The sequence below is a fragment of the Erythrolamprus reginae genome, chromosome 3 (genome assembly GCF_031021105.1).
Source record: "Erythrolamprus reginae isolate rEryReg1 chromosome 3, rEryReg1.hap1, whole genome shotgun sequence".
NCBI lineage: Eukaryota > Metazoa > Chordata > Lepidosauria > Squamata > Dipsadidae > Erythrolamprus > Erythrolamprus reginae.
In genome coordinates this window covers 232,454,037-232,475,245 of record NC_091952.1, presented here as the reverse complement: position 1 = coordinate 232,475,245, position 21,209 = coordinate 232,454,037, and the positions used below count along the sequence as shown (strand labels likewise).

At 41.6% G+C, this 21,209-nt stretch overlaps 1 protein-coding gene across 4 annotated transcripts in view; it reads right to left on the bottom strand.

Moving 5' to 3' along the window:
• The window catches only part of OXR1 (oxidation resistance 1), a 279,350-nt gene that overhangs the window by 34,628 nt on the left and 223,513 nt on the right, over positions 1–21,209 (bottom strand). For all 4 annotated transcript variants that reach the window (XM_070748208.1, XM_070748209.1, XM_070748211.1 and 1 more), the window contains 6 exons: positions 18,787–18,869; positions 10,472–10,579; positions 9,561–9,674; positions 8,971–9,123; positions 5,162–5,343; positions 3,292–4,013 (listed from right to left, as the gene is read on the bottom strand). In XM_070748208.1, coding sequence (XP_070604309.1) covers positions 3,292–4,013; positions 5,162–5,343; positions 8,971–9,123; positions 9,561–9,674; positions 10,472–10,579; positions 18,787–18,869 — 1,362 coding nt within the window. The remainder of the gene's footprint in view (positions 1–3,291; positions 4,014–5,161; positions 5,344–8,970; positions 9,124–9,560; positions 9,675–10,471; positions 10,580–18,786; positions 18,870–21,209) is intronic.

The following is a 21,209-nucleotide window of genomic DNA, read 5'->3' as shown; positions in this document are numbered from 1 at the left end:
CTACCCCATTTTTTCTTATTTGTGGATTAGGAGATTGTGGTCAACTTTATCAAAATCTTTGCTGAAGTCCAAGTATATGAGGTCTACTGTGTTGCGTTGGTCCACTGATTTGGCTATGGTGTTGAAAAATGATATGGGGTTGGTTTGGCATGATTGTTTCTGACAAACCCGTGCTGGCGGTTGGATATAATGTTGTTTGTTTCTAGGTAGTGGGAAAGTTGTTTTTTAATTATTTTCTCCAGTATTTTTCCAGGTATAGAAGTCAGACTGATTGGTCTGTAGTTGCCTGGGTCCGTCTTTTTACCTTTTTTGTGGATGGGGACTATGTCAGCTCGTTTCCAGTCTTCCGGTAGGTCTCCAGTGATCCAGGATTTTTGAGAAGTGGTTCTGCTATGGTGTCTGCCAGTTCTTTTAGGACTCTGGGGTGAAGTCCGTCTGGCCCTGGTGATTTGTACTCGTTGAGCTCCCACAAGTAGTCCCTTATTGTGTTTTTGTCTATGTTGAGTTCGGTTCTGGGGCTATTTGTTACAGTTGAGTTGCAGGTTGGTTGGTAGGTGGTCCCTTTTTGTGTGAAGACTGATGCAAAGTAGGCGTTGAGCAGCTGTGCTTTGTCTCTATTGTCTGTGATTTCATTACAGTCTTCGTTTTTTAGTGTAGTGACTGTTTCCTTGATTTTCTTCTTGTTGTCTATGTGCTGGAAGAAACTTTTTTTGTTGCCTTTGACTTTCGCTGCAAGGTATTGTTCATGTTGGGCCTTTGCTGTTTTTATTTTTTGTTTGCAGGTTCTGGCTGTTTGCTGATATTCCGCTTTGGTTATGAGTCTTTCTTTCCATTGTTTGTATTTGGCTTTTTTTTTCTTTTATGTTGTCTGCGAGGTCTTTGTTTAGCCATTGAGAAAGAACTAAAGATAACAATAATCTGATTTTAAAATGGGGCAGAGAGAAATTTGTCAATGTTCATGTTTTTGTTATTCTACCCTATAAATTAATAATGAAGAATATTCCTGGACTTCCTTTCTGAGCTTGTTTCTTGATCCTTGCCTATCTTGAGGGGGCTAACAATTGGTCAACAGAAGAAATGTTTCTAAAGAATTATCCTCTCAAACAGGGGTGAAATCCAGCAGGTTCTGACAGGTTCTAGAGAACTGGTAGCTGAAATTTTGAGTAGTTTGGAGAACCAGCAAATACCACCTCTGGCTGACCCCAAAGTGGGGTGGGAATGGAAATTTTGCATTCCTTCCCCTGCCACATCCACCAAGCCACACCACGTCCACCAAGCCACACCCACAGAACCCGTAGTAAAAAAAATTGGATTTCACCACTGCTCTCAAATATCAAACCACCTGCAGAATTCCAAACTTCCAAATCACCGGTTCTCACAAACTGCTATGTGTTTGTGTGTTTTTGTTCTGAAAAAAAAAATGAATTTCATGTGAAGTGGAGGAGCTAAGCTTGAATACAAAAGCCTGAAGCAATTTCACGATGATGAGTGTCTTTAAATACAAAATATAGATTTTAAAAGTCCTAATAACTAATACTATTCAGGAAACATAGTGCTATTTGTATCATTACTTGCTGCAACCATATTCTATCAACAGTGATATAAGTAACTTTTAGAAAGAGAATACTTTTAGCATTGTAGCATTTGATAAGAATTTTATGGTTAAAAGTAGGACAAATTAAACATAAATGTGGAAGCTATGCTATTGAGATAAGATTTGCTTAAGGGGAGATGAAAAAAACTATTAAAACTATTTAAATTTTGCACTAAAACCAGAAACAATTGTAGAAACAGTACTGTATATTGAGAAACAGCTAAACTGCAAAGATATGGGAGGCAATAAACAAGCAGTCAAAAATACCAGGCCCAGATGAAACATCCATTAAACACTTTAATAGCATAAGAGGCAGTTAAAGTGCTAACAGCTCTTTGTCAACAAGTAAGTGTTACATGATCTAGAAATGTAACATGATTAATGGAGAGAACAAAAGCATTTAAAATATACCTTTACTTTATCCTGCATAACCTTTGTATAAATTATGTAAAATAATATGTATATTAAGTCTGAAAGGCATAGCAGTACATATTTTTTTTTGAGGAACCTTTATCATAAACCACAACTACTTTAAGAAATTAAGTTGGAATGAATAGGATTCCCATCCTGTATTTACCTCTAATTTATTCATTTAAATTTTATGAAAACTTACAAAGTTCAAAAATAAAGATGTTTCTGACAATAGATACCAGAAATAGTTTAAGCTATGATTTTGCCATTAATAATGGAGTTGGAAAATTGGACATAGTTAGAAAATTGGACATTGAAAATGATCAAGGCATAGAAGGGAAATGTTTTGAATTATGGATATAGCGACAGGTTACTAAGAATATCATGGACTTCAAGAACCACCAATAAGTTCTGGAAAAATAAGAGGCAAGGATTAGCAAGAAGAAACTGGCATATTTTATAAACGTGATGCAAATTAATAATGGAATGTCAGGCAAGGGATATAGCAAGGAAGATAATAGAAGCAACTAATAGACTGCATCAAAAAAACCATCCAGAACCAAGAGAATCATGTTACATGTCCCATCTACAAAAGAGATGGGGCCCAAGAAGAGAATCTTTGCTGCCATGGGAACTGTCTTGTGAAACATTATCCCTCCCTGATCTTAGATTTGTCGCATCCTTCTAGCTCTCTAGGAAAGCCTTGAACACATGGCTCTTCCACCATGCTTGCTCCAGCAACTATGGGGAATTCTTTCAATGGCTGCACTGAGCTAACATAAACGAAATCTGCAGCTGATTATGATTCTGTGTTTTTAAACTGACTACGGATAGTTTTATATTTTTTGTATAACTTTCTTTTTATTGTGTATACCAGTTGTGAGCCAGCCAGGGACCACCCCAAATTAGATTCTGAATTGATCAAGATGATGATTATAATTTTGTGGCTTATCAAGAGTCACAAGACCCTTCACAATACACTGGTAAAAAATGTTGCTAAAAGTTAACACTGGGACATCTTTGGCTTTGTCTCAGAGAAATCAGATTCTTCACAAATACAGTGGTACATTTTGCATTACTCAGTGTGGGCTGTTGCAGTTTCATACCAGTTTGTGCGCTCACCTTTTCAGTGCTGGGTGTTACATTATGTGATGCCCACCTGGAATTAACCTATGATGCATTTTAATTACAATAAAATTGTATAATATAACAATATTTTTTCCAACCATGTGCACAAAGAATAATCGAAATTTATTAAGAAACTTTATGTTTATATTAACTCTTACCTTCTACAGTTTCATCTGCTGTTGCCATTTTGTGTTTCATTTCTTTATGCACTTCCTGGTGGATGGTATCCCGTTGCTGTTTGGTTTGTTGCATAGTATGAGTCTTCCAAAGCTTCCGTAGCATCTCCGTATCTGTCTCTGAATCTTGAGATGGCACTTTCACAGTTTCCCCTTCATTTGTGACCTCTTTTTGAGAATCAGTTTTTTCAGAATCCAAATGCTGCTCACCCTCTGGTACATTTCCTTCTACAGGTTCCTGACATGTTCCATGTTGTGCTTCAGCATCAGAAATAGATCCTTCTATAATATTCGGATCTTCTTTTATTGCTTTCTCCGCTGCTTTCAAGTCCACAGTATCATTAACAGAAGGGCTGCCGTCATTCAAAGGCTGCTCTCCACTGGAGTTTAAATCCCCAATATTATTAACAGAGTCTGAATTATCCTTTACATATTCTCCACCAGTATGGTTTACTGTCTGGACCGATTCAGATGAAGCTCCAGAAGACTTGTCTTGTCGAAGATCATCCAGAAGCTCTTCCCGTATAGGAGACAGTTCTGACTCAGTGAAAACATCTTCTGACAGAGATTCTTCTGTACTCCTTGGTGCAGTACTGGCACTATCATTTCCTGTATCTCTCATTCTTAATTCCATTTCATCAGTATTACTTCTGGTAATTTTCTTGAAGTGGCAGAGATCTTTTACAGATAACTGACCTACATCACTAAAAAGTAAAGAAGACCTCTGTGTTATAACCTGAGAAAACAAAATGCACATAACTTTTTTTTAAAACTGGGATCATTTTAATAGAACCAGTTTGATAACTATTCATTAAGTGGTTATACAACGTATCATTGAAGAGAACACTCTCCACCTCCCACTCCACTAGCAGTGGACAAGATTTATTTATTGCAAAAGTGTCTATAACAATATTCTATGAGTGGTGTACAATAAAATGAAGAGATATCCCAGTTGTGTTTAATAAATACATAAAACATGAATACAAATAAACAGGATGACACTTAAAATAGCTAGGTACTATAAGCCTATTCTAAAAGGATGTTTTTTAAAATTTTGAATGTTTAGAAAAGAGAGAGCCAGATACACCTCGGTGAGCATTTTATTCCATGTGTGGGGTACAATGGAGAAAGCTTAATTTCTAACCCACCTGTAGTTCAGGAAGGGATTCTTTATAGAATAGTCTTATGTTCAAACATAGGTAACTTGTGGAGCTACCTTATGAAGGACAGAATTTTTCATTCATGTTGTAGTAGCGATAGATAATTTAATTTCTGCGGGTTGTATGGGGAAAAAACAATTTTCTAATTTTTATTTTTATATTTACAGGTTTTAAAGAAACCATTACTTGGGGCAAATTCTATGGAGAAGAATTTGGATGGAGAATTCCATGCTAATCAATAAAATAAAGTTCTACTTATGCATAATAATTGTGTCACAAAAACAACCAAGTGATTAATAAAGCTGGTCACAAATTCATGTAGATAATATGAGAATCTGTTAGCATGTCAAATCAGAAAACATGACTAAAGTAACTTTCTAATAATAAAATGAATTAATAATTTAGATTCAATGACTAGTAATCTTTTCATAAACACTGGTTTTTAATGCTTCTGGATAGAAAGCAAAATTATGATAACTTTAAAAACTATGGTGTAAGTCACAAACATTTATTTAGTGATTCCAAACCCCCAAAAGTTCATAAAAGCAGTGGCAGGAAGGGTTTGCCTCAGGAAAACAACATAGAGTGATTGATGATTAAGGCAACTAATACAGCTGCCATGCAATATTTTTTTCCATTTGACTCCCAGAGAAATAGAGATGTATACACATACATACAATAATCTATCTTACATGGGTAACGAATCCTGTATGAATCCATCTGCATCTTTATACATAGCAGCTGACATCACTTCTTCCATTGGACACATGATGCCATACTCTTCACAGCCGTTTTGCTTAACCAATGGATCTGTTTTATGTGGATCAAACATTATATTGTTTGGTGTCACTAGGAGCACACCAGTGACAGTTCCCTAAGATAGGGAGAAAAACAATCAAACTTCATGCAAAAGTAAACCAAATATTTTCAAATTATGTCTAGAAGTGATCTAATCCTTCACTATTTAATGAATACTGAGTACTTCTGTTAAAGTCTAACAAACACATTCAGCTTTTTTATAAACTATTGAAAAATTGTAAATTCCTGGGAAATATAATATTTAAGGATAAACAGTTTTTCCTAGTTAATATTATACCAATATTTAGAAGTTATTGCTGTGAAAAAAGAAGTTTTAGCCATAATTCAAATACAGTAGTACCTCGTGATACGAACCCCCTCATCATACGAACTTTTCGAGATACGAACCCATGGTTCGGAATTAATTTTGCCTCTTCTTACGAACTTTTTCCGCCTTACAAACCCGCCGCCAGCGCCACTGGGATGCCCCGTCTCCAGACGCTCCACTGGGTGCCACCGCCCGACTGTCACCTTTCGAAACAGCCGGGGTGCTTCTCGGCGTTCTCCTGAATGCCAAACCCAGAAGTTCAGCAAAAGTTACGGTTCGGGAGAACAGTGAGAAGTGCTGCTGCCCGGCTGTCACCTTCCCAGAAGAGCCGTGGAGCTGTCGGCCGGTCGGTAGGCTCAAACGGAGCTGGGGAATCCCAATAGGGAATTCCAGGGGCGGAGCTTTGACGTCACGGAGATGTCCTTCCTGGCTGGCTGAACCGGGGACTCCAGGAAGGACGTCTCTGTGATGTCAAAGCTCCGCCCCTGGAATTCCCTATTGGGATTCCCCACCTCAGTTTGAGCCTCCAGACTGGTCAACAGCTCCATGGCTCTTCTGGGAAGGTGACAGCCAGACAGCGGCACTTCTCGGCGTTCTCCCGAACCCGAACTCGAACTTTTACCGAACTTCCGGGTTCGGCATTCGGGAGAATGCCGAGAAGCCCCTGGCTGTTTCGGAAGGTGACAGCCGGGTGGCGGCGTTTCTCGGCATTCTCCCGAACCCGAACTTTTGCCAAACTTTTCAGGTTCGGGAGAACCCCGAGAAGCGCCGGGCTATTTCAGAAGGTAACAGCCAGGCGGCGGCGCCCAGTGGAGCGCCCGTTTTTGTGATTTTTTTGGGTGGGGGGCTTGCACGCATTAATCGGTTTTCCATTGTTTCCTATGGGAAACATTGTTTTGTCTTACAAACTTTTCACTTTACGAACCTCCTCCCGGAACCAATTAAGTTCGTAAGACAAGATATCACTGTATATTGTAAAATGGTAGTATAATTTTGTATTTACATTGTTTAATTGCAATAGAACTGACCTTAATGAATCAGTATAAACTGAATATTTCAGGAGTTATATTTCCATATAATATAAAACAATTTTTTAAAAAGCAATCTTTTTATTAAGTTACATATTTCAAAGACTTCATGAAATTGTGGTTAGTTTAAATGAAGCCCTTTATCAATATATAAACACCAGTTGTTTCATTGCATATAAGATTAATTTGGTTGTTCTCCTTTAGGCTTGCAGATATTCAAAAGTATTTATTTTGGAAAGTTAGGTTAAAACTTTTGACTTTTATTCAGTTCACCATAGAAAGTATCACAGGAAGGAAAAAGTGGCACAAAGGCAGGATATGGATTGAGTTATTTTTAGTACAGATTTGAGAGTTGATATATATTTCTACTTTATGCCTTTGCTATCATGAGGAAAATCTACAGGGGAAAATGTTTTGTGTGTTGTTGAGTTCTTAGGTCAAAGGAAGGAAAAGAGCAAAAAAGGAGGAAGCAAAAGTTGATATAGACAAGATAAAAGGAGGAAACTACAGAGGAAAGGAAAAACCCACGCCTTTCAGCCACTTGGTCATTCCTGTTTTAAGCAGCAGCAGCAGCTATTCTTAATAGCAGCATTTCCACTGCATAGTTTCTATCACATTTCTTGTCTTTATTACCTTTTCTTTCTGGAAGGAGGAAAGTGAATGTGAATGCAATTTTGAGTACTTCTCTGCAAGTGTTATTTGTATGTGAGCCGCAATCTTGAATAAATGCAGTGGAAAATTAATTAATTAACTGGGGTATCTTTTAAAGAGGCAGCTAAGAGTTTATTTAGTACTTTTTTCTTATCCTAACAACTTCATTTTTTGTGTGTGTGTGACGGGAGTGTGACTTCTGCAAATTATACTGTACGTACAGAAACACAATAAACCTATGCACACATTTTCTAAGGAAGATATTAGATTCTTCTGGAATTGCTAATAAAAAATTGACAAGGAGGGAAAGTTAAGACACTCTAAGGACTTTCTGTTTGTGAAGTTTTTGTTTTCTATTTTATCTTCCTTTTGGGGAGATCATCTTTAATTCAGTGAATATTCTCTTCTCCAATAAACATGGTAATTAATGTTTCTATAGCACACCTGGCTAAGATTTCTCTAACATTTATAAGATAGCACAAGTATATCCTTTCTTATTGTCTACAGAAAACACAATGTAAATATTAAGATTATGGAAGCATATAGGCAAGAATTCTTAAAAGTATGGTATTTATAAAAAAGATGACAGAATTCCATGGTCCACATAACCTGTTTCCCCGATAGTAAGACACCCCCGATTGTAAGACGTATCGGGGGTTTCAGGGGGGTCGGCTAATATAAGCCGTACCCCGAAAGTAAGACATATGTCTTACTTTCGGGGAAACAAGGGGGTATTGCCGGGGGGGAGCCCGATGACGTCGCTTCCAAGCTCCCCGCGCGCCCCTCGCCTTCGCCTCGCCGCGGCGCCACCGCCTCTTCCCCGGCTTAGCAAAGCGAAGGACGGCGCTGGTCCGAAGCGAGCCGAGTGGGCGGCGGCTTGCAGCGAAGGCGCTCGTCCCAGCAACCGAGTCCTGCCGAGGCTCGGCTGCAAGCAGCCAGCGAGGCCGACCAGCTCCAAGGCGAGTGGCCGGAGCTGCGCCCTCCTTCGCCCGCCTCCTTTCCGGCAGGCAGGTGGGGCTGCCCAACTGCGCAGAGCGGCTCCTCCCCTCCAGACACACACTTCCCCGACACACGTCTGTGGCTCCATGCGTGCACGCCGCTTGGAGCCCTGAGGTTGAACTTGGAAAAGGGCTCACGAGGCTCCTGCCCCGTGGCTGCCCTTCTGGACTCTGGGGAGATGCCTTCGGGAACGCGACCCTTTCAATTTTTTTCCAATGTAAGACATACCCCGAAAGTAAGACGTAGTGGGGCTTTTGGGGGTAAAAAGAAAGTAAGACACTGTCTTACTTTCGGGGAAACACGGTAGTGGCCTATGTGTCTGTTGCATCTTTCAACTCAGCTGCTACTTTTTCCATTAGATGATGATGATGATGATGATGATGATGATTATTATTATTATTATTTACATTTGTATGCCGCCCTTCTCCGAAGACTCGGGACAGCTCACAGAATACAAAAAACAACACGACAACAAATCTAATTAATTAAAAATTACTACTAAAATCCCATATATATAATGCCATCATTACTGTGACAAAGTGGCATGGCAATGTATAGTTTTGATAAACGTGTAAGGTTATCCTCTATTTAAAGCTAATATCAATTAATTACCAAAATTCTTCTATCCCAATAAAAGGAAAATTCTCAAATAATTTAGGCAACACATTATTTTGTGTAAAAACATATCATTCTGTACCTTATTACTAGTAATGTATTTACAATTGATCTTGAGAAATTTTTCTGTGAAAGCTTCTTCCTCTTCTGACGTGGATGACACAACTCTTGTAGACCGAACACATGGATGTGCTGGTATGGCTGTTGTTTCTTTCTTTTGTGCCCCATCTGAATCCTACAGAAACAAAAACTGCAGTGATGGATCCAAAAATAGCATGTATTTTATAAATGTAGCTTAACCTTGCCAAATCCATGTAGACGTTCAAAGAGCAAATCAATGATAAAAATGAATCATTTTAAAACATCACCATATGTGTTAGAAATTAATTATACAGACAATATTAAATCACAAGTTGGTATATGAAAGTTCTACAGTATTTCACAAAGAAATATAGAATTATAGTTTTATTTAATGTTAAAGATATCAGCACTGCTGTCTAATGTTAACACCCACATCAAACTTTCAAACTATTTGAAAACAGAAATGTATTTTTATATCAATCTGTTTCAGTTCTGATCAGATCAAGGAGACCTGCATGGTACAATTTGACTACTCACCAGGAATACGCCCTTGGGGAAAAATATTCCACACATACACACACACACACTTACAGCTGTCTTTTCAGCCTCAGCTTCTGAAGATGTAGGTGACAAAGGACTTTCAGGACTAAGTGAGGGGGAACTCTCCACACTGGAAAGATACTCTGGATCAGGAACATATAAAACCTATAAAAACACATTTTGATTAAATCTGATTTAACAGATGTAGATATTATTAATTTAAAATTAAAAACATTTGTACATGGCTCAAAAAGACAAGTCTGCACAAATGTCTTATAAAAAAACTGCAAACTTTTAAATATTGTGATCAAAAATTTGTTTTTGCATAAAACAGTAGGCATTTAGAAATGGTACACAAATTATTTATACACTATCTGATTTCTCATGAAATGCATTGTGGATAATCCATATTTTATTGTACTTATCTTCAACTAGCTTTTAAAGAGTTTGCTTAGGATTTCATATCCACAATTGTATGTGATATGAATTTCATTCATGTTATGTTGACTCAAAGAAAGACTTTATTTCCCTTTTTCAGGATTTGTATAGAAATATTTTTCTAATAAACTGTGAAAAATTTAAAGATAAATGTATGCCCTAATTCTTTTATTATAGAATTGTCCTGTTACTTAAGGTAAATTGCTAGAACCATGATTCTTTTTTATTTAAACTTTTAAAATGGATCTTGAGTGTATTAATTAGTTAGTTTTAATCATTCAGTCATGTCCGACCCTTGGCCACTTTATAGGCAAGTGTTCTCCATGCTCCCCTGTCAATTTCTTTCAGTTGTTTGATGTTCATCTTTGAATCAGCTTTGATGATACCAAGCCAGTGAATTCTTTGCTTACCCCTTCTTCCTGATCCACTAATGTCACAAAGTATTCATCGCCAAAGGAAGGAATGCAAATAATGTTCAATAAATACTCTTCATCTATTTTTACTCTACTTTATTTATGTAATACCTGTCCAGGAACAACTGCTCTGGAAAACAGCTTGTTTAACTGCACCAATTCATTCGGCGTAGTATCAAACTTCAAGGCCACAGTATTCAATGAATCTCTTGACTCCACCTATTCAAGAACATAAATGCAATGATGTGATATGTATCCAAGTCTTCCTTACATTCTTGAAAGTTTAGCACTATATTGTGTATTTTTAAAAGAAAATAGCAGCCAAGAAAAATGTACAGGCCTAAATTTCATTAGTAGGACTGAAATACAGTGGTACGTCTACTTAAGAACGCTTCTACTTAAGACCTTTTCTAGATAAGAACCGGGTGTTCAAGATTTTTTTGCCTCTTCTTAAGAACCATTTTCTACTTAACAACTTGAGCCCAGAAAAATTTCCCAGGAAATTTGAGAACGGCACAAAGGCCCGGCCATTCCCCCTTTAATCCCACCATCTCGGGCTTTTCTGGGCTGCCAGATGAGCCTTTCAGTGGCGCTTAAGGAGGCTTTGGCAGTCCAGAGCAATGGGTGGAAACTAAACAAGAAGTAACATAGAACTAAGGAGAAATTTCCTGACAGTCAGAATGGTTGATCAGTAGAACAGCTTGACTCCAGATGTTATGAATGTCACAACATTGGAAGTTTTTAAGCAGATGTTGGATAACCATCTGTCTGAAGTAGTGTACAGTTTTCTGCCTAAGCAGGGGATTGGACTAGAAGACCTTCAACGTCCCTTCCAACTCTGTTGCTGTTGTGGTGGTTATATTAATCAACAGCATCCAGTTTTCTCAAATTTTAAGTATTTTCTTAGCTAGGAATAACAAGCTGATGTTTCCAATTTGACATACAGTTATTACCATAAAATGGGGGTTAGCTGGTATTCCAAAGAAAGGAAGGAGCAGGGAGTAGGATAAAACACTAATCATTATAAAATGTGATTAATTTAGTTTAAAATAAAACTTTACCCTCCAACAGCAACACCAGTTCATTAAAACAGAATTAATGAATAATTTATCTGGTGATTCCATGTCCTAAGCTCTATAAACTATTTCTGATTTATTTTTAATTAAAAAAATCAAAACAATGTTATTTTTTAATGTGCACCGAAGAATTTTAATTAGATTGATCATACACTAAGGAGAAGCTGAAAGACAACTACCTGTCAAATAGGTATCAAAAATTTTGAAGCATTTGCTGCTGACTCATTGAGACTCTAATATTTTGCTTATGGTAAACCCCAATCAAACCAGTCTTTTAAAAATGATGTTTGTAAAGCACTTAAAGAGGACTAGAGAAGCACTGTGACACGGTATGTAAGTCTAAGTGCTACTGTTATACAATTTATTTAATTAAAAGCAAGTAACAAAACTGACTTAATACTACTATCCAGCAATACACCCATCATAATCAGAGGAAATTGAATATCTTTAGTTATTGCTAACATATATTTTTCTTATCAGTATCATTAAAGCATTGATACTTTTACTTTGGAATACCTGCAATCTATATTTTTGTATTTTAAAATGAGTATTTTAAGTTAATAAGGGTCAAGCTAGTGTTTTTTTAATAGCTATCTACATTGAAGAGTAAGTAATGACTTAATAATAATTACAGCACCATAAAAGCCAAATAAATACCATATTTTTTCAGAGTATAAGACACACTTTGGGGGGAGTGCAAATGTCTGTGCGTTTTATACAGTAAATGTCGCCAAACCCCTGCCCACCCACTGGCCATCACCCTTCAGCCTCCACCTCCCAGCAATTTGCTTCCTTGAAAACGGCAAATAGCTTGGTCTGCTTCAGAACAGCTTGATTTAGCATGAGCAGCTAATTGGCAGTTGGACTGGCTTCCTGGAATATCTATCAGCTGTTCCAGGCTGCGGGGATTGCTGCTGCCCACCAGTGTCACCACCACCTATTGCTGCCTCCACAAACCCAATTTTTAGCCTCCGTGTATCCCATTTTCAGCATCCATGTGCCCCATTTTTGACTTCAGCACATCCCATTTTTGGGGCCGGAATGCCTATAATGGGCTGAAAATGCAACGTGCAGAGGCCAAAATGGGGCACGTAGAGGCTGTGATAGGTGGCAGAGGTGCTGGTAGGCTTCGACAATCCCCACAGCCTGAAACAGCTGATAGGAGGTATTCTGGGAGGCCAATCCAACCACCAATCAGCTGCTCATTCTAAATGGAGCATTGGTCCACTGAGAAAACGCCTTTTCTCAGTGAAGGTTGCAGGATAGACCAGGAATGGGTATTGACTTTGTCCTTTTGCCTAGAGCAGCGATAGCGAACCTTTCTTTCCTTGGGTGCCAAAAGAGTGTGCCTGCTATTGTGCATGTGTGAATGCCCACACCCATAATTCAATGCCTGGGAAGGGTGAAAACAGCATCCCCCCCCCCCGAAACCCTCTGGAGGCTGGAAACGGCTTGTTTTCCAACTTCTGGTTGGCCAGTAGGTTCATGTTTCACCCTCCCATAGGCTGCAAAGGCTTCCTTGGAGCTGGGGGAGAGTAAAAACACACTCTCTCGTCCCCCCAGAGTCTCCCTGTAAGCCAAAAACGCCCTCCCAGAGCCTCTATGCAAACCAAAAATCAGCTGGCCAGCACACACATACATGCTGTAGCTGAGCCAGCAAATAGGGCTCCACATGCCATTTGTGGCATAGAGATTGAGTGATAATTTTTATAGCCACACCCTGTTATCTCCCTATCTAGCTCTAGTTATCGACAAAGACGCAGCTGTAAAAAAATCTTATCCAGAGATTAGACTCCCTGACCCCACCCCTCCCAATCCAGACCCTACGGTCATTTTAGGGTGGGACTAGCTATCTTGCAACCTTCATGAAAGAACGTCCTTGCTGATACAGTAGTGATATGTGATGCAATGGGGTAGCAATGGCAAGCAGAATTGGACCAGCAGCAATGGATAGGTGGGCAATCAAAAGGGCAGAGATAGGAAGTACCATAGGCTACGCAGATACAATCTTTTCCATCAAACATTGTGCATTGCAAGACCAACTGTGCGGTGAAAGATGCAGAAAAATAGTAGTTCACCTCCTAAAATTAAGACCGTTTCCAAGAAGTGAAACTATAAAATTATTCTGAACTTCATGGAAGCTGTACCATTGTATTCTGCACAATTCCAATAGCCTCAAGATATCTTGTTCTTGACCTCTATTAGCTTGAAAGTTGTATATGGAAATATGAGAGCAACTTATAGGGCATAAGAGTGCCTATTCACAGTATACTTGAAACCTTTGGCAAAGATCAAGATGGTACCCAGCTCTATTTCTCCTTGTCATTTGTACCAAGTAAGGTTCTACAAGAAAAAAAAATCACTATTCTAGACTTAATTTTGAGTAGAAAAAGAAAAACATAATACATTTAAACTGAATTTGAACAAAACTGATATATACATGATTCTGGCTTTAGAAATTAACGCAACAGCTTGCTTTTAAATAGAATTTTATATCCATAAATGGGCAACATTATTTAAATCTCCTGCAAAAATGAATTACAGATTATTTTGCATATATGTAGTCTGAAATCTACAAGGATACAAATTGCTTAAATACTTCTTATCTGTATCAGATAAATATGATCATATTTATTAAAATGAGTCTGACCACTAGATAACGTCTATATTTATTTACTACAAGAAATCAAAAGCTCACTGTTTAATAACTCCACAAACAAAATGTCAAGTTTACTCCTTGAACAGCTTTATCAAGGGAGAATCAAATATGGAATCATATTTAGCCATATTTAGGGCCCTATAATTATAATTATATATCGGTAAGGTCCACAATATTTCTTTATAAAAAACTTAAAATAAACTGAAATTTAAACTAACATGGAAGTAGGACTTCAATATGTTTGTTATTTATTATTCAGTACTTCTTCCTACAACATATTAGAATTTGTACTTTTTTTTCTAAATCCTATGATTTCTTATATTAATGAATAGTGGATAAATACCGTATTTACTCGAGTATAAGCCGAGTCTTTCAGTCCCAAAAATGGGCTGAAAAACCCGACCTCGGCTTATACTCTGTTGTGATTCAGCCTGAGGCTGCTCAGGGACCAGCTGTGTCTCTGCTGGCTCCATGCCCGGAGGAGGATGACAGCGCAGAGGAGGGGGCTGAACAGTCGGACGGGGGAGAGGAAAATCAGGAATGGGATGAAGGCGAAAAGCATGAGAGCCCCGGGGGGGGGGGCGCTCTCCCCAGCCAGTAGCTTGGAGTCATTAGGTGATGATGCACAAGCTGTCATTGACATGAGACAGCGACATTCAGAGCAACGAAAGGAGCAGTTAAAGAGATATTTTCACCATTGAAGTAGAAACAGCTGGGTTTGGATGTGGTACTCATCAGCAGGGTTTAAAAGGCAGGCAAGCCCTTTAAGCCATGTGGAGTGTTATCAGCTTGGCGTGGCGTTATCCTGTCTTGTTTCTCGGCGTCTCTGTTCCTGGCTTGTGGCCCAGCAGCTTTGGAAGATCCGTGGGAGGTATAGGTCTGCTATCTACAGCCTTGGCTTGGCAGCAAGAATTCTGTATTGCTGCATGGACTTTTGGCCTTCGTGAATATATCTGAAGATACAGCATTTTCCTGTTTGTAAGGACATTTTCTGTTACCTGTGTTTTTCTTGAATTTTATAAAACTGCCTTTGCCTTTTACCAGTGTGTCTGGCTTCTCTTTTTGGTTTGGTATTGGCTTCTGGAGTGACCCAGACAGAACATACTCGAGTCACCACAAGAGGGCGCCGAATCACCACAAGAGGGCGCCCCGCCAGCAAGCTAAACCGGGAGGACGGGGACGCCATGAACTCTCTCCAGGCTTTAGAAGCCTCCAGCCGGAGAGAGAAGCAGATTTTTTACAGAGATCCACTTGGTACGGCAGCAGGGGAAGGAGGAGAAGGAGGAGGAGGACAGCTCTTTCCTTTCCTCCTCCTGCCCCGCGGCTGTGGGCTATTCTGGCTCTCCTCCGCCTCATTTCCCTGTTGCCGTCCCAAGTGGATCTCTTTAGCAAATCTGCTTCCCTGCACAACACATGGGGCAATAAAGGGAGACGAGGAGGGGGGAGGATCAGGGGTAGGAGATCAAGCCAACGAGCCAGCCAGCAAGCTAAAGAGGGGGGACGGGACAGCATGAACTCTCTCCAGGCTTCTAAAAACTCAAGTTTAAAGAGCCCTGTGTTAGGGTTAGAAATGCAAGAGTCTTCAAACCTGGAAAAATTAGGGCTTGTGGACTTCAACTCCTACTCCTGAAGTAGCATGGCTGGTGCAGGAATTCTGGGAGTTGAAGTCCACTAGTCTTAAAACTGTCAAGTTTAAAGACCCCTGGATTAGGTTTAGAAATAGGTTTTAGCTTGGTTGCAGATTGCTTTCGTTTAGCCTCTTTTAAATTTACAGAGCTAATTTTGGTTTTCTTTAAAATAAATATTCTAAAACATTTAATCTACTGATGTCTCAATTAATGTAATTTTATTGGTTTCCATTTTTATAAGTTACCAGTAGCCACTGCATTTTCTAACCTCGGCTTATACTCGGGTCAATAAGTTTCCCCAGGTTTTTGTGGAAAAAACTGGTGCCTCGGCTTATGCTCGGGTCGGCTTATACTCGAGTATATACAGTACTACTTTATTATACAGTACATTTTTCATAGACCCTCAACAAAAAATTTAGAAAAGGATAGACTGAAAGTCTGATCATCGCTCAAATTTCTAAGTACCTGAATACTGATGTTGCTTACTTTTTATAAACAATTATAATTATGATTAACAATTATTTAAATTAGTTCATCAAGTTAATCATAATGCTTATCACAAGAAATATCTTCTATTTTTGGAGTGAACAAGCCAGAATGTTTTAGGATTACAGGAGTACATTATTATGATAGTGTGCCATCTTATAGAATTTATTCAAAAAAGCGTGTTTCCTCTTTTCTAATATTTTCAAATATTTTTTCCAAAGGAAAATATTGTACATAATTTAATAGAAAGGTAAGATTTCAAAGTATTGCATGTATTTATCAGGGAGGATTTCTAATAAGCTAATCTCATATGCTAATATGCTTTTTTATTACAACAAATAAATATATGGAAAAGATATTCACAGTTTTTTATATTTCTAAATTTATATTAATAATTTGAGAATTATTGGGAATTGGAAATAAAATAAAATAAAAATCCAAATAAATCTGGTCACAAATACAGTGATCCCTCGAGTTTCGCGTCCTCGAGCATCGCGAAAGGGCTATTTTGCGAGTTTTCAACCCGGAAGTAAACTCCACCATCTGCGCATGCGTGCCCTTTTTTCTATGGCCACGCATGCGTAGATGGTGGAGTTTCCCCAGCTGGGAAGCAATAAGAGCAACGGGGTGGGCGGGGGAAGGCGGGCGGCGCGCGCGCGGGGGCCGCTTCCCAGCTGGGAAGCAATAAGAGCAACGGGGTGGGCGGGGGAAGGCCGGGCGGCGCGCGTGCGGGGGCCGCTTCCCAGCTGGGAAGCAATAAGAGCAACGGGGTGGGCGGGGGAAGGCCGGGCGGCGCGCGTGCGGGGGCCGCTTCCCTGTTGGGAAGCAATAAGAGCAACGGGGTGGGCGGGGGAAGGCCGGGCGGCGCGCGTGCGGGGGCCGCTTCCCAGCTGGGAAGCAGCGAGAGCAACGGGGTGGGCGGGGGAAGGCTGGGCGGCGCGCGCGCGGGGGCCGCTTCCCAGCTGGGAAGCAGCGAGAGCAACGGGGTGGGCGAGCGAAGGCCGGGCGGCGCACGCGCGGACAAGCAGCAGCAGCGAGGTGGCGGGGAAACCCCAATCTTCGGCTCCTCGCTGCTGCGGTGGAAGTAAAAACACCATCTGCGCATGCGCAGATGGTGTTTTTACTTCCGCACCGCTACTTCGCGAAAAATCGATCATCGCTTGGGGTCCTGGAACGGAACCCTCGTGATGATCGAGGGACCACTGTATATAACAAACAATAAGTGAACTGAAGTCCCAATATACTATGTAATAATGACAAGTTATTAATTATTTTGAGATAGAAATGGAAAAACTAAATGAACTATTTCCAGTCTCTTTAATATCCTGATACAAACACTTTAAAGCTAATGAGACTGGCAATAGCAAGTCTTACCAACATTTTTTTCAGTTACTTGCAAAAGTAATTAGAGACCTTTTTTTACTATGCACTCCGAAAACTGTAAATTTTCTTACAATTGGTACAACGGTACAAATTACTTAAATATTTCATATTTGTATCAACTGAACATTTCCAAATTCACTGAAAGGAGTTTGATTACTGGAAACTGTGGCTATATTTTTTCTCTAGTGAAATAAATCAAAATCTGAGTGTATTACAATTTCTGATCATAACAGACACATTACTGTATATAAATTCACTGTAAAGTTGACACAAAAGCTCTGCTTGTGTTTTTTAATACAAGTCATTCAAAGCAATTTTGTTAGAAATGCAGAAGCGTGATAGCTGATACCACTCTGCATTAGATTGTTTATACAAGTAATTCGTTTAAAGTGAAGGAACCAATTCACTTCCTAATTACATTTTATGGTTATATACTCATCAGTATCTCTGAAATTGAGCAATGGAAAGCAAAAGAGCAATAGAACTTCAGTCAGTTCTGTTTAAACTGTCACAAAAAGACTTGCAGTACATACATAGAAACAGAATCCTAATAGCCAGCTTTTTACTAAGATTCATTTCAAACAAATCTTTTCTATATAAAAATGAAAACACTGAACTGATTTACAGTGCTACAATTTGAAATTCCTGTATTTAGAAACCATAAATATATAAGTATTATGTAATAAACTTTTAGTTTCCCTTAGTAACCAGAAATTTAAAGCTGACTTATATTTCTGCTTAACGGTCATTTGAAGAACATACATGTTCGGCATTCAATTAACTGATAATTAAAAAACAGACCTGGTCCCTGCTGTATTAATAGGTCAATGAAACTTATAAGAGACAAAAAATATTTGTGTACCATACTGATAAAAATGGGATAAAATTATACTAATCTACACTCAGTGGATAATTAGCAATATTAAAAGCATTAGAAGCAATAAGAGATTTATTGATGTCTTTTAAAAGGACAATAAGGCATATATTTTAAAACAGTGAACTACTATTCTACTGTATTTAAAACAGTGAACTACTATTCTACTGTATTAGTATATAACTAATACCACAGGAAGACTGGAAATTTTAACAGAATTACTCCACATCATTTTTTAAAAGATTCAGAATAGTACTTATGAATCCCATTAACACATTTTCAATGTATATTGAAAATTATATACCCGAGCAGAAACTTACAATATACTCTATAGTCCCTTTTGGCTTTTGAAAAGACATGCGTCTCCCATCTTTCTTGTCTAGTGTCTTCTTCTGGCTGGTATCTGAAAGAAATTGAGGTAAAGCAAGCATTATTATATTCATCTTTCCTTCATCTCAAGATTGTTACACACTGCGGATTACAGCATAGAATAGAATAGAGTAGAATAGAATAGAACAGAACATAACTCGTTATTGGCCAAGTGTAACTGGACACACAAGGAATTCGTCTTTAGTACATATGCTCTCATATTACATAAAAAGACAAGATCTATTCGTCAAGAATCATAAGGTACAACACTTAATGATTGTTATAGGGTGCAAATAAGCAATCAGGAAACAATCAATATTAATATAAATTGTAAGGATACAAGCAACAAGTTAGAGTTGTAAGTAGGAACATCACTTGCAGACATGTAATTCACCAGTTACATAGCTATCAGCCAGTGAGTCTAAGCCAACTATCTATCATAACACTCATTTTTCTAAATTTATTACACTTTACTGCTTAGAAATGCCTTAACTTTATCAATATCACCAAGCCTTCCAAAGTACAGTGGTCCCTCGATTATCGCGAGGGTTCCGTTCCAGGACCCCTCGCGATAATCGATTTTTCGCGAAGTAGCGGCGCGGAAGTAAAAACATCATTTGCGCATGCGCGCCATTTTTTTTCATGCAGATGGTGGGGTTTGCGTGTGGGAGGTGGGGAAGACCCTGGGAAGGTTCCTTCGGCCGCCTAGCAGCTGATCTGCTCGGTAGCGCAGCAGCAGCGAGGAGCCGAAGATTGGAGTTTCCCAGCCGCCCACGCAAAGGGGAAACCCCATCTTCGGCTCCTTGCGCTACGGAGCAGATCAGCTGCTAGGCGGCCGAAGGAACCTTCCCTGGGTCTTCCCCGCAGCCTCGGATCCTCGCTGATGCCCGCCCGCCGTTTGCCGCTCGCCTCGTTGGCTCGCCTCGTTCCCCCGCCTTGTTCACCCCCCCCGCTCCATTCGCCCGCCTCGTTCACCCCCCGCTCGCCTCGTTCGCCCCCCCGCTTGCCTCGTTCACCCCCCGCTCGCCTCGTTCGCCCCCCCGCTTGCCTCGTTCACCCCCCGCTCGCCTCGTTCGCCCCCCCGCTTGCCTCGTTCACCCCCCGCTCGCCTCGTTCGCCCCCCCGCTTGCCTCGTTCGCCCCCCGCTCGCCTCGTTCGCCCCCCCGCTTGCCTCGTTCACCCCCCGCTCGCCTCGTTCGCCCCCCCGCTCGCCTCGTTCGCCCCCCCGCTCGCCTCGTTCGCCCCCCCGCTCGCCCCCCCGCTTGCCTCGTTCGCCCGCCTCGTTCACCCCCCCCCGCTCCATTCGCCCGCCTCGTTCACCCCCCGCTTGCCTCGTTCACCCCCCGCTCGCCTCGTTCGCCCCCCCGCTTGCCTTGTTCACCCCCCGCTCGCCTCGTTCGCCCCCCCGCTTGCCTCGTTCACCCCCCGCTCGCCTCGTTCGCCCCCCCGCTTGCCTCGTTCACCCCCCGCTCGCCTCGTTCGCCCCCCCGCTCGCCTCGTTCGCCCCCCCGCTTGCCTCGTTCGCCCCCCCGCTCGCCTCGTTCGCCCCCCCGCTTGCCTCGTTCACCCCCCGCTCGCCTCGTTCGCCCCCCCGCTTGCCTCGTTCACCCCCCGCTCGCCTCGTTCACCCCCCCGCTTGCCTCGTTCACCCCCCCGCTCGCCTCGTTCGCCCCCCCGCTTGCCTCGTTCACCCCCCGCTCGCCTCGTTCGCCCCCCCGCTTGCCTCGTTCACCCCCCGCTCGCCTCGTTCGCCCCCCCCGCTTGCCTCGTTCACCCCCCGCTCGCCTCGTTCGCCCCCCCGCTTGCCTCGTTCACCCGCCTCGTTCGCCCGCCTTGTTCACCCCCCGCTCGCCTCGTTCGCCCCCCCGCTTGCCTCGTTCACCCCCCGCTCACCTCGTTCGCCCCCCCGCTTGCCTCGTTCGCCCGCCTCGTTCGCCCGCCTCGTTCACCCCCCCCCCACTCCATTCGCCCGCCTCGTTCACCCCCCGCTTGCCTCGTTCGCCCCCCCGCTTGCCTCGTTCACCCCCCCGCTCGCCTCGTTCGCCCCCCCGCTTGCCTCGTTCGCCCGCCTCGTTCACCCCCCCCCCCGCTCCATTCGCCCGCCTCGTTCACCCCCCGCTCGCCTCGTTCGCTCGCCCCGTTCACCTGCCGCTGTCGGGACACCCCCCACCCCAGTACCTTTGAATCCCGCCGCTTCTGCTGGATACGGGCGATGGGGGGGGCGAGCTGCCACAGCCCTGGCTTCCGCGCCGCTGGTCCCACCCACCGCCCGTATCCAGCAGAAGCGGCGGGATTCAAAGTGCTGCGGTGGGGGGGGCTGTCGGGACAAGGAGCGAGGGGGCTGCGAAGGGGCGCACGCGGCAGAGCTCCGGCG